The sequence below is a fragment of the Ascaphus truei genome, chromosome 1 (genome assembly GCF_040206685.1).
Source record: "Ascaphus truei isolate aAscTru1 chromosome 1, aAscTru1.hap1, whole genome shotgun sequence".
NCBI classification, from domain to species: domain Eukaryota; kingdom Metazoa; phylum Chordata; class Amphibia; order Anura; family Ascaphidae; genus Ascaphus; species Ascaphus truei.
In genome coordinates this window covers 513,327,450-513,341,683 of record NC_134483.1, presented here as the reverse complement: position 1 = coordinate 513,341,683, position 14,234 = coordinate 513,327,450, and the positions used below count along the sequence as shown (strand labels likewise).

General features: G+C 44.1%; 1 protein-coding gene across 1 annotated transcript; it reads left to right on the top strand.

Annotated features, from left to right (window-relative positions):
- The first annotated feature begins 1,193 nt into the window (after positions 1 to 1,193).
- On the top strand, positions 1,194 to 11,046 carry NICOL1 (NELL2 interacting cell ontogeny regulator 1). The gene is made up of 4 exons (XM_075571032.1): positions 1,194 to 1,432; positions 1,596 to 1,745; positions 2,945 to 3,033; positions 9,972 to 11,046. Exons 2-4 carry the CDS (start codon positions 1,619 to 1,621, stop codon positions 10,035 to 10,037), a joined length of 282 nt encoding a protein of 93 aa, XP_075427147.1. The 5' UTR covers positions 1,194 to 1,432; positions 1,596 to 1,618; the 3' UTR covers positions 10,038 to 11,046.
- Positions 11,047 to 14,234: the final 3,188 nt, after the last annotated feature.

The window sequence follows — 14,234 nt, the reverse complement described above, 5'->3', positions numbered from 1 at the left end:
ACAACTATCTGCTGTAAAAGAGAAGTAGGCAAGGGGTCTTCTGTGACATGACATCTCACCGCATTTTTATTTTTGTGTGGGTTATTTTGCGTTTGTCATACGCTTTCTGTAGTTCTTTGACAGTCCTATCGCAGATAATCTATTTTCAGAAGACATTTAATTCTTAAAACGCCTCTATGCGTTTAAAAAAAAAGATTTTTTGTACATGGATGGGAAGCTTGGGGTCCTGTGCGTTCCAGCTCTGAGAACCCCTGGTTCCTGAAATATTTGCCACTGAAGGTAGCGCCAGTACCATCCCCTCCAGGGAAAACAAAATGAAGGCTTAAATCTCCCGCGTCACGCTGGCCAATAACAAGCCGCAACGTCATCTGTTGCGGCCTCCTATTGGCCCACAATATGTGGCGTATATAAATACAAGGAAGTACCGGCGGCACGTTCTCCGGTAAGTATCTAGGAAACCATGGGGTCCCCGAAGCTGATATTAGCATGGGTAGGACCCCGGGGCCCCCTGCAACTCATCCATTTAAAAAGAAGGGGAGGACAGATGGGGAACTGCTCCTCTAATAGCACCTTTCAGTCATGCTTTTAATGCCCTGTAAAGAAAGGCCGCGCTTATAGTGCACGCGACGGATGATGTCACCCGTCGTCGCCGCTACCGAAAGTTGTAATTCGCTTTCCGGCGACGTCGCGGGCGACCAGGTCTTTGATTGGTTCAGAGGCTGTCACATATGGCGACAGCCTCTAAAAAATAAAATTTAACCGGCTTCAAAAATTTCCCTCGCGTGGCGCTTACTATAAGCGCACGCGACGGCGGCAATACATTTGTTTTTCCGCGACGTCGCGTCGCCGCCACTATAAGCGCAGCCTAACTCTCTGCAGCCTTTTCCTAATCATTTTTTTTCCTTGTGCACAGTACAAATAAGGATTAAAGTAAACTTTTAATAATGTATTATGGTCAACACATCTCATGTGGTTCCAATAAAAAATATCACTGCCTGCACATAAAGGATATATTTTTTTTACTCATGGAAAACCACATCTGAGTTATCAGATCAGCAGTGCAAAAAAGTACATTTCAGTTTGAAGCAAACAGCAGATTAGCGATTACAGGAGATTAAACAGTCGTACTGTATTAGGTTAACTGCAAAGAGGATTGCTGCAGTTATGTTATATAATTAGGTGTGCCTCATGGTTTGCTTCTTTAATCTGGACCAACAGCGCTGAAAAGAAAGCATGACAATTAGAGCCTTGTGATAGATCAGTGCCACTTTAAATCCAGCTGTTTGCCAGCTGTGCTCTCTCATATGTTACTGCAGGACTTCACCATAGCAATGACCCCAATCAGCAAGGAAGGAGAAAAGGGACAGGCATGCTCAGTATGTCACATCCGTTCAGCCAGCCAGACTGTCAAGGCTACCGCACTATCCCAAAGGTAAGCAAGGGGTCAATTACAGACGGGAGGTAATTATTATCTAAAATTAGCGAACCAGGCACAGGCAGATATGTACATTACATATTTAAACAACTAATACCCTAAACAATCAGACTGCAAAAAAACTATGTACATGCTGTTTCTCTTTATTTCTTTTTCCTAGGAGGTTTTGAATTATTTAAGATAATGATGGCGATGCTTGGTGCCACAAGACTTGTCTGCTTGGTGATCTTAGCTACTTCAATGGTTTCTATGATCAGTGGGAAGCTGGTTGGTGCACATCCAGACTCGGGGAGTGTCGTTCCAGCTGAAAGTATGTGGTGTATTCCACAGTAAGGATGTTTGCCCGAAATGTATCTCTTAACTCGTGCGTGTGGAAACCTGCAACACATTCTCTGAAAGTAACAGTTGTAGGATAAATACAAAGAATCCCATTAAAGTCTGACATGGTCATCTGCACATAGGCCCATATCTACTGAGCAGCGCTTAGTCATGAGACACCTTCCATTGCTGGTAAACACCTTACAGCCCAGTCACTTGAAGGGCCCAAATGGTGTCACATGGTATATTACTGCCTAATAAATATGGGCCATAATATTTTTGACTTTAAAATAAGGGAAAGCCCTAGCATCCATAATCAGATCAAACGAAAAAATTAGGGGGGTAACTATAAATGAAAGAGAATATAAAATTTGCTAAATCTGTCCCTAATTGACCCAGAAAACTTGATAGCCGAGGTCTCCAAAGAAATACATAACTTCGGGGTAGTTTCCCACTTTAAGGTTAATGGCTTGAAATCTGAGGTCCTAGGCCTGCATCTCCTGGAGGACTCTCTAACTAACTTAGAAAAGCAATACACCATGAAATGGAAGGAAGATAGCATCAAATACCTGCCGTACACATATCCATACGCTACGGTAATAATTTTGGTTTAAACTAACCCTCCTACTCAAAGCAGACCTGGAAACGTGGAGGCCGTTCCCTCTTCCATGGTCTGGGAGGGTAACCTCTGTTAAAATGAATCTCTTACTTAGGATCCTCTACCTGTTCCAAGTACTGCCTGTGTCAGTTCCCGTAACTTACATTATCGATCATGAGAAATCAATCACAGATTTCATCTGGAACTTTCATAAGTTCCCGTAACTTACATTATCGATCATGAGAAATCAATCACAGATTTCATCTGGAACTTTCATAGACCCAGAATCCAGAAAAACACCGTTACACATTTATAATAATTGCGGTTTCAGTACCTGATTGGTGATTGCGGTTTCAGTTACATATTTAGTACACATTTATAAACAAGATTGCAAAACTTTTTGAAACTAAGTGAAACCAGTTGACTGATAGTAGGTGGGAGGTTTGGCTTTTCAATTCCTGGGTACCAAGGCAGCATGTTCTGTCTTCTCCAGAATTAGGCTTTCCCTGCTTGGGAGAGGGAGCGAAGGTTCAATCGTCACTACATTTCTATTCCAAATAAAAGCTTGACATTTCATCACATCTTTTTTCCAGCTCGTCCATGTGTGGATTGTCATGCATTTGAATTTATGCAGAGAGCTCTACAGGACTTAAAGAAGACAGCATACAACTTGGACTCTCGGGTGAGGGCTCTGGTTTGCTTTCTCCTCCTATTATGACCAGTATAACACATCTTCATCTAACCATGGGAAGAAGTGTTAAGATCCTGAAGAGATCACTATTATGTTTGTTCATGGAACCAAGTCAAATGCAGATATTCACTGCACTGCTCACAAGGTTGAGAATTTGACACAGTAAAAAAATTAAAACCACATTCTCCTAAACTATTGACACATCCCAAAATGCAAGTGGGCAATATACAGTAGGTGCAAAGTAGCTCAATACATTCAAACTAATGAGGATATTTATTTATTTATTAAAGTACAGTAGCTGTAGTGCAAAACTGGGGGAAAATATTTCTAAAAAAAATCTTCCCTTTCATTCAAAACAATTTATATATATATATATATATATATATATATATATATATATATATATATATATATATATATATATATATATATATATATATATATATTAAAGTGACAGAAATTATAGACAGCGCCCTTCACACACTACACCTAAATTGCTGCAGCCCTGATAGATGTGGCAAGAAATTGCACCAGGCAAATATGCCCAATAATAATAATAATAATATATATATATATATATATATATATATATATATATATATATATTTTTTTTTATCTTTTAACAAATCTGATGCTATTTTTTCCTTTGGGATTGCGACCTGCAAACTTGAGAGATCCCCTAAAATAATATACTGTATATATTTTAATTCAGATGTAGTTGTCACTATTAGTTAACAACCTATTCACAAATATGAGAATAAGCAGTGGGGTGCTGTGGCTTCTTTTAATGAGACATCTGGAGGGCCTGAATTTGTGTGTAGAAAATGCATATGGGTGGGAAATACACTATGTATAATCTTGAGCACACTTGCTTTCTGCAAGAGCTCCTGAAATGTGATACTGTGCACTTTAATTAAAATGTTTACTGTTTAAATGTACATTTTTTTTTTTTGGTGGAATAGCCTCACAACATAGGTTATTGAGACTAATACAGTAAGGGAATTAAAAAAAATGCTTGAGGCATGGGACATACGGCTAGGGGTCAAGTAGGGTCTAAGCGTTTACAATTGATAGGAAAATGGGCAGACTAAGGCTAGGTCCCCGCTGCAGCCGGTGGCGTGCGCGCCTCCCACCAGCCCCTTACCTGCTCCTTAGCTGTCCCCAGTCCCTCCTCGCTCCCAGGCTCACTGCGCACTGTGACGCGTCAGCCAGAAGGGGCTACAACAGGATTGTGTTCCCGTGCTGTGACACATCACGTGGTGTGGCAGGGAGCCAATCAGAAAAACTGATGGGTGGAGAGACAGACACTGGGGGGGAGAGCGGCACAAGGGGTAGAGAGAGACTGACTGACAGGAGGGAGAGTGGACCGGGGAGAGGGATGGTGGGGTGGGGGGAAGGGGGGGAACGAAAAGTGGCACGGGGGGAGAGGCCAAATATCTATAACTTACTTTTTCACAGCACCTTACAGCCACAGGGGAGAGTGGCATGGGAGAGAGGAATGCCCCCCCTCCATAATGGCCACGCCCCCCGCACACAAAAAAACTCCCTTCAGACCGCAGATCAAGGTGAAGTGCCTTGCACGCGCCGCCAGGACGCAAGGTGGGCACGCCGGCGTGTGCACCGGGTCTTAGCCTTGACTTAACGAGGTGCTAATATAAGATAACGCCTTGTTTCTTCAAAGCTCACTAATGCTAGATTAAGTTACGTTTTTGGTCAGTAACTATAGTTGTTAATACTAATGATCAGGGCCGCCGACAAGGGGGGGCAGAAGGGACAGGTGTCCCGGGCCTGGAGTCTGCGGGGGGCCTGGCCAGGCCCAGCTGCTGATGCTCTCCTTCCACTGTAGGCCTCTATCACTATGTCCTACGCCAAGCTTGACCAACTCCGGTGCACGATGGACCTCTGTGGCTCAGATTCCGGTGCGCGGTAGCAGAAGGGGGTCCACTGCGCACACCAGCGCTCCAACACGTGGGACAGAGTGGAAGAGGCCTGCAGCTGAAGGATAGCTGGGGCCTGGCTGCGTGAGCACCGGCAGCTGGGCCTGGCCAGAGATCCGAAGACATGATGCATGTCTAAAGTTTGCCAGGAGGCTTTCTTTCTTAGAGTTGAAAAAACGTCTTCTCTCTGCACCTATTTTGACCTACCCAGATCCACAACTGCACTTTATTTTGGACACTGATAACAGTGATAATGGACTTGGGCCCTTCTTTCTCAAATCTAGGATGGAAAATAACACGTGTAGCACCTTTACCCCCACCCTCTGTGAGATTGGGTCGCTACCAGTATGTTTCCTAGTGCTGTGCTTACCTGTGAGGCAACAGGAGGGCTCTGAGTTGCTCCGTGATGGTGTGGGGAGAATCAGGACAGGCTTTTGGGGGTGCTTCATTCTCTGTTGACAGTGCCTCCAGTCAGCGAGGATCCTGGGTCTGCAGGATGGATCCATGCTGACACTTCTTTATCCCAAGGCAGTGAATCACACAAGCATATGGTTCAATGGATGTTTATTACATATTCCAGGTCTTACAGCAGTCCCATTCCCTGTAAGGTTACCTTAAGGCTTGAGGCCCATCTAGGTTTCCTTCTAGTGCTCCTCCTGTATCCCCTACTGGGATACAGGGTAGTCATTGTCCACTCCACAGGGGGATGAAAGAGACACAATGATTTCTGGGAGAGTGCCAGTACTTACCCCTTGGGGTTGGGATTGTAACCCTGTCCCATAACAAGGCAGGTCTGATACTGACAGGTGTCACATAAACCTCATGTGACCCAGCCAATATACTCCTCCAGACTGACACCGTAAGGTTGTTGCTAGGCTCGCCCTTGGATACAGTAAGTGTATCCAAGGCTACAATAGCAATAGCAAAAAGGGCAATGCGCACGAAACACGTAGGAGGCCTGTTACACCTCCGTTTTTTTTAACGGACCAATAAAGAATTAATTTTTTATACTACTTTTTGACCCACTCTACTGGCTGTGCGCTATATTTCCTGTGTTGTTCATCCTGACTTTCTACCAGTAGCAGCACGCTTTACAAAGAAAACAGGATGGGGCCATCCTAGATATGTGAGTATATCTTTATTTAAACAACCTATGTGGTTCAGTAGAGGTCCAGGGACAATCCTAATGAGATTATGAGGAGTGGGTTACAACCCCCTTACTCAGTTCCTTCAGGGAATATTTGTCTTTTATAAGGACTTCATACCACCTGGGAGTTGCCTCATCATTACCAGCCCCTAAACCTGTGCCTTTGACTAATCTTCATTATTGCAAATATATGTGCTATATGGATCCGGCGCTAGAGCGCTCATACCACGAAAATGTCTTCTATATGCAATAGCAAACTAGGCCTTCATGAGGATTTAACCCCTCTATTGCCTGTCCCAAGCAGGACTTATACTGATAGGGACCAAAGGAAGGGGTAGCAGCCGGAGGCTATGCTACACATGTAAATGCGCTAGCTTATCACTGACTAAGGCTGAGAGGAAATACACCACTACACAGAAAGAAATCCTAGCTGTTAGTTTATGCAATATTTTTGTCATTTGCTACTCGGGAAACATTTCACATTAAGAACCTGCCACAGCTCACTTAAATGGATTCGCAATTTTCATCAACCGGAGGGTCAATTGGCTTCATGATGGCTTAAACGGCTAGACATGTTTAATTATCAGACTGTATATCACCCTGGAAAACTACATTAAAATGCTGAAAGTATATAAATTAAACAGCACCTAATGATGAAAATGTATGAATGACAAATGTGAATGTGGTGCACAGGAACAAGGAGGGACCCTTACCCCCTCCCAAATTATAACCAAAAACTATGGGGTTAGTTCCCAGCACTCAGTAATGAATAAAAAAAACGGGTAATATGCCAGAAAGTAATTTTACGGAAATACCGTAGTAAATACAAGGCATTACAAACAATATACGTAAACTAAATGTGAAGAAATTATACAAACTACTGTATATCAAAGCAAAAGCAGATCGTGAGGCACACACGTGTACTAAAGGGGAAAACACATATAGAAAGGGAGACGGGGTAAGGGAGAGGGCTGGTGGAGACAAGGGAAAAACAGTGGAATAAGGGGGCGCAATGTTGCGGGGGGGGGGGGGGGGGAGACAGGCACCTTCTTCTGGCCCCTTCCCAAAGATCTCTCTGATCCAAGGTACTTCCCTTACCCCTGTAGGAACAGATTCTCCCTATGATTTAAGAACAAATATATAGGCTATGGAAATAATTGGTGTTTTTAAACGGCCTGTTGGCAATAACATTAAATACATTAAAATCCTGATTCAAGATGCCCAGAGTTGGGAGAGCAAAAAAAGGCTGGATGCTAGACCAACCAAGCCAAAATAAATGTTGTTTCAGCCTGGAATGCAGCCCTAGAAGGACCAATAAAGAATTGGTTGATTTAAAGACCACTCAACAAGTTGATACACATATTTCAATGTTATTGAGGTGGTGGTAACGAAGAAAAAAGAGTCCCAAGATTATTGGAAATGTTATATGGCCATGAAACATCAAGTCATTCAGAGGTATTTAAGGTTGCCTAAAAAGTATATGCTTGGTATTTTTTAACTGGTTGGAGGACGGCTGGAGGGCCAAGCAGCACTGGGATGAGGAGAACCTGGACACCAGACCATCTAGGATAGTTGTTCCAGAAGCCCCTCAGATAACTGATACAGTCCCTCTTAAGTGTAAAAGAAAAGACCCCTATAGAAGAAAAAGGGAAGAGGACGATGGACAGGGAACTCAAAGGAATGGGGAGGACCCAGAAAGACTGGTTAGGCCTCAGAGGCCTAGGATTTTTCCAGATGGCATCAGGACTTTGATATGCAGTAGGCATGATGCGGGGATGCATCCTCTTTAAAAGGCATGGGCAGTGAAGATAGAAGGGATGGTGATGAAGAACAGGAAGTGTGCATGGGAGCAGTGATCTTGTTAGAATTTAAAGTGAGGCAGAAAGGTTTTGAGAGTCTGCTGTGCAGAAGGATAGTTTGAGGCAACATTCAAGCATTTAAAACAGAAGTAAGGCAAGAGCACGTGAGTTTGGGAATCGGATCCTGTGAAAAGTAGGTTTACTTTGTCAAATGAAACACCCCTATTCATAAAGATGTGTCTCCAGCTGCGTTTTCTGACCCTTACCTGGTATTTTGTCGACTGTAGATTCGCTCTCAGGTACAGGGGAGGAGGACTCGGGCCCCGACCCTAGTACATACATATCAATACATATAGGGAGGCTAAGGCTGCATCCATGGTCGGGCAGACCGTGCGGAGGCGTGCGCACGCTGACCGATCAAACTGCCCAAGGTAGGGATTGCTTCCATGCGTCATGTGGGCGCACGCGCGTGGAAGCGGGAGGGGGCGCGCGTTGCGCAAGAAATCAAAACTGATTTCTTGGTGCGACAGGCTGGTCATGTGAGCGGTTCGCCCAATGAGGGCGAACCAGCTCAGTGACATCACTGGCACACCCCTAGGCACGCCCACGGACGGTGCGCGTACCATGGCCAGGGAAAGCACCCGCTTTCCCTCAGCCTCCGCGCGCTTCCGCACAGCTGAAGTTACCATGGACGCAACCTTAGGCTGTATCCCCGCTGGCGCTGACCATGCTCATGCTTGAGAGCGGTGACATCACCAACTCTCAAAGCATGAGCGCAGGGTGTCCTGCCTAATTTTGCCAGCGGGAGCGGGGGGCATGGATCGGGGCTATTTGTGTGTGTGAGTGTATGGTTGTGTGTGTGTATTCTGTCTGCACTTACCTCAGCTGAGCGTGCATCAATCTCAATTTTTTTGTCTCCCCAAGCGCTGAGCTTGGAAAAGCATACGTGCCCGTGCACAAGTGCGCGGTGCGCACTCACAGAAGAGAACGCGTCAAGCGCTGAGCGCCAAGTGGGGGAGTTACATAAGAGAACCAATGTGGTAAATCCAAGCGCAACAAAACTGGGGTATATTAAATGGGTCAATAACCCTGTCTGCAGTGGAAAACGTCACTTATTCCATGCTAAGGGATAGATCCTCAGCACACATGGAAAAGAGAAAATAAAAGAGAACATACAGTAGCGTAAAAACTTGTTACTGATAAAAAATAGGTAAACTCTTCACTCACAAGTGTAGGTGAGTATAAGGATTTTAGGTCTTATGACACAATAAAGTTTATATTTTTGATTCTGGGACCTCTCCTTGCTCCCGTCGGATCGTGCGCTCCTCTCAACCATCTGCATAGGTGAGTATAAAGCCTTTAGAGCCGAGGTGGGCAACCCTGTCGCCATGCGCCACAAGTGGTGAATTGGCCATGAAAGTGTGGCAAATGAGTTTGCCAGCTCCCACAGTAAAATAAACTTTCTCCTGACGGCGTGTGCTGGTTTCCGCTTTCTGAATGAGTCATTGACGCAACACAGCCATCCAATTCTCCCCTCTGCCTTCAGTTGGAGTATAGACCCGACCTTGAACTGTTATTTTTTTTACATTTTCTAATTTCTCCCCGAGAGATGGATAAGTGGGTGATTCGAAAATGAAGTGAACCAGCAGCAGGTGATATGGATGACTGGGGGCACACCTGTGGCTACATTGAAAAATAGGTTGCCCACCTCTGCTTCAGAGCATATAGAGGTTGCTGGGAGAATGTCAATACCTCAACCGCACCGAAAGAAGTCTCGGGCCGACCTCTATACGCTAAGAGAGAAGGTGGGAAAGGAAGGTTTGCAGACCTGTCTGAGATATGAATGTGCTCATAAGTGCAGCCAGGAATTCTGGGTAATGACATGCAGATGAGCACTGACAAGGTGCACATCTCCACATAAGACACCTTCACTTGAATGGGACGTGAAGTGTCTTCTTTCACTGGAAGAGGTCTTATGGCCTCACACCGCTTGGTAATTATGCTCCTTATTGTTCTGTTTCAGTATTATGCAACTCTATTTTACAGACAGAGACACTTCTCCTGAGAGCTGAGGAACGAGGCCTGTGTGACTGCCGTCCAGGGATCCCCTGAAGAGAAGCCAGGAAGGCATGGCTGGAGGCAGACAGCTTGACACTTTCAGAGCTACAGAGGGTGGCGGAAACCTGTAATGTCTTGCTGCATTCTTCAGAGCGCCACTTCAGATATAGTAGGGTTTCAATTAAATAAACCCATGTAACGACTTTTATATCATGTTATACACTTTATGTTACACACTTGTTACAGAGGCCAGACAAGTACCACATACACTCCAGGGGTAACCTGTTTGCTGCAGCTACAGCAAAGATAAAGTGAGCAGAGCAGGTCATAGAGAAAGCCCAGTGGTTCTTTTTAAAGCGATCGCCCACTGAAAAAAAAAAATGCAAATTTTTCTGTTATTATTTATCTAAAATATAAAGTTGGGATGGGTTGATTTAGCTGATAAAGAAAAGATAAATACACTCTAAAATAAAAGACTGAAATACAAATTAAAAGGAACAAATGAGGACGGCTGGGGTTAGGAAGAGCTGACGGCGTACAGACAGGACTACTGTGATTACATTCAGCAATGACCTGCCACACTGAGACCAGCACGTATATTAGAATGTCCTCACATTTAGAGCCATATTCATTTAGCCACAACACCTTGTATTTAGTAAATAACCTCCTTAGGCAGGGGTGAGCAACTCCAGTCTACAAAGGCCACCAACAGGCCAGGTATTATGGTTATCACTGCTTCAGTACAGGTGTATTTGACTGAGCCACTGATTGAACCACATCCTTAAAACCTGACCTGTTGGTGGACCTTGAAAACATGAATTGGCCATCCCTGTCCTAAGTGTTCTAAACATACAGAAACGTGTCAGGTACATGGGCCCCAAAGCTTTCTATTTACACACCTCAGTACCATTTATTTTGCAGCATAAATGTACTTTTCATTTTGTTTTTACCAAGCGTGTTTTACCAGGCTGGCACTGTTTCACTATTGCATTTACCACTTTGCACTATGAGGGAGGCACAGAAAATGTATTATATGTTATGAATAAAGGCACAGATCACCATGCTTCGTGTTTCATCTTTAAAAACAAAACCTTTAAGGGTAGATCCATAGAGGTCCGCTCATTTCCTTTAACGTTACGTTCCCTCCATGTTACGTACCATTGTCCATAACGCGTATCCCTAAAGGGGCTTAGTATTCCGATGACCTCGCGTGCACTTGCAATATATTGGCTCGCTAACGTATAATGGACGTTATGCTTACCCCTATGCAAATCATATTCGTAATGAGCAGTTTGCCTAACAACAAAGATCCTCAGACCCTCATTCATGTTAGCACAAGGAAATAACGCTATGATATTTAAGACCTTCCAAGGGCTGCCCTTACTCACATGCAGACCCGAATTATCATTGCGTTGTGTTTGGAAATAGTCTAAAAGTAATGTACTGAGTATAGGACTTAAAGCAGCAATCCATGTGCTGCTTTAAAAAAAATAAATATATATATTATATATATATATATATATATATATATATATATATCACGTACGGCACCCTGGGAGCACGCAACCTGCATACGGGACAAGGGGTAATACTCGCGCTCCCACTTCTCAGTTCCTCAGTGGTCCGTCACATAAACAATATCTCCTCTACAGGACAAGGATTAATACACAACTCGCAAGCTGCCCCACTCTTCACCTTCGCAAAGGTCCCTCAAATGAGTTATACTGTATCTCTCCTAAAGCCGTCCCAATATACCACCGTCACGAACAGCGCACAAGTGGGCACGTGACGTTGACATGCAGCCAGGGTTAATACACACGGCTACACTATCCAACTCACCTCTCGCCTGCGCAAGGTACCTCCAGTGAGTTAATATTAACCCCTTACTCGATTGCAATCATATCTATACACTGCCACCACCTGAGGTAGTTATGCAAATAAGAGATGTGAAATTAATATTTGCCAGGGCCCCAGGTGCCTGTTTATTATAGAAAAACTACTGTATGCACTTTAACACACAAATATCAGTTGTAGTAAAATGTGTCCAAAAACGTAAATACTCTGCCCAGAGCGTGCAATAGTTAATTCAGAGCCCAAAGCATTACTTATTAAATGTTTCAATATATAGATATCCCGTATCTGGTTCAAAATACACCTCTGTAGACATCTGATCTTCATAATCTTTGCTCAGACTTAAATAGTCTTTCTTCCCATGTAAGCCACATAATCCCACCCCCTGTCGTAAATTAGCGGTGAGATTGACGGTTTTACAACAGAGGGGAAAAAAACGACGTTTGAGTCTTGTCTCAATCTCTAAATGCACTCATAACAATCCTTAACTAACACTTACACACACGTGAGTCACATCAATACATTCAGGCACTCAATGCGGACGCATCTTAATCCTAAATTTAAGTAACAAATTAATATCGATTCCTTATTATCTCTTAAGCATACAGTGTGTGATGTCAAAACATGCCCCTTGGTGACACGGTTACAGATTTGTTACTTTTATTATGTAGAGCAGATGACATCACAGGATATTCTCATTTTTAGAATATGAGAATGAGTGGCTCAGTGAGTAAAGACACTGAGCTTGAAGCAGGGGAACCTGGTTCAATTCCTGGTGTTGGTTCCTTCTGACCTTGGGCAAGTCACTTTATCTCCCTATGCCTCCCTATGCCTATGCCAAAAACATAGATTGTAAGCTCCATGGGACAGGGACCTGTGTCTGCAAAATGTCTCTGTAAAGCACTATGTAGAATTAGCAGCACTATACAAGAACATGCTATCATTATTATTATTTTTAATAAAGTCACTCTTGGTTTGATACCTTCCTTAGCCACGTCCCCTGAGCATCCATAAATCCTCCCGAGAATGCTTTGAAGCTCCCTCTAAGGAGACCATGTTTACAGAAAGTTGTCACAGGTGCTATCTTTTATTCCCCCCTCTGCCTTTATCTCCAGACTATCAGCAACGTGCAACCCATCTGGCATTTTTAGTGGGCCATAAAAGATAGGCACCCCCAATTAAGCTCTCTTTGAAACCCAGCACCCACCCATGACAAGCCCTGGGCCTGTCAGCAACCCAATATATATTGTATTTTAATTTCAAACTGTAACTCATAAACCGCTTAAGCACCAAATTGCGTAAAATACATAATACATCATGACATTATCATGACAATATATTATTTATTTTTTAACATAAGTTTGCAGCAGGGGGTTTCCGAAGCTGAACCCTATTCATTTCAGCTCTGGGGACCCCGTGCTTCCGGAGATACAGACCTCCGTAGGGAGTGCTAGTAGCCGCACCGGCTAGGATCACATAATGGCCGCTTTTCAAAGCTTCTGGGCACCGAGAGCCAATAGGAAGCCATGACATCATCTGATAACGCTTCCTATTGGCCCACATGACCGGGGGCTCTAAAATTTGCTGAGATACCGGCACCTCCTTAGGAAGTATCTTGGGAAGTAGGGGGTCTCCAGAGCTGAAATTAATGGGGTTCAGCTCCAGAGACATCCTGCTTCAAACCTTTGTTAAAAATAAATAAATTAAAAAAGCACATGAATTGTTCCTTTAACCATTTCATTACAGAAACTTACACGTGTCATACAAAGATATATATTAGACACCTACAAAGTTCTCCTCCTTACCTTTAAGGCTGTCCACTCATCGGCTCCTCCCTACAGATCAGCTTTGATCTCTCGTCATACCCCTTCTCATCTCCTGCGCTTTACCCATAACAGTCTCCTCTCCAGTCTCCCCCCATTTCATCTCTACTGCTCTCTTGCCTTACACCTTTTTCCCTCACTGCCCCATTACCTGCGGAATCCCCTCACACTCTGTAAACACTAAGCACCTTCTCTCCCCACCTTTAATCAAACCTTAAAACTCATCTCCTAAATGAAGTATTTCAATAGCCCAGACTAATGGCTACTGTCCCACACCCACAGTCGCTCCTACCAACCATTGTGGCCGAGCACTGCCCTCTACTGCACTTAGTCCCTCACCTGCTGCCTCTGTAAGTCTCCCAATATACCACTTAGATTGTAAGCTCTCCGGGGCAGGGATTTCCTTTCTTATTGTCTCACTTTTTTTTGCACTTATTGTATCATAATCAGTGTTCGACAAATCACCCAAAAATCTTCTCGCCCAACCAAAAAATCTACTCGCCACCTAATCCCGCCCCCAACCCCGCCCCTAGTCCCGCCCCAACCCCGCCCCAGTCCCGCCCCCAACCCCGCCCCC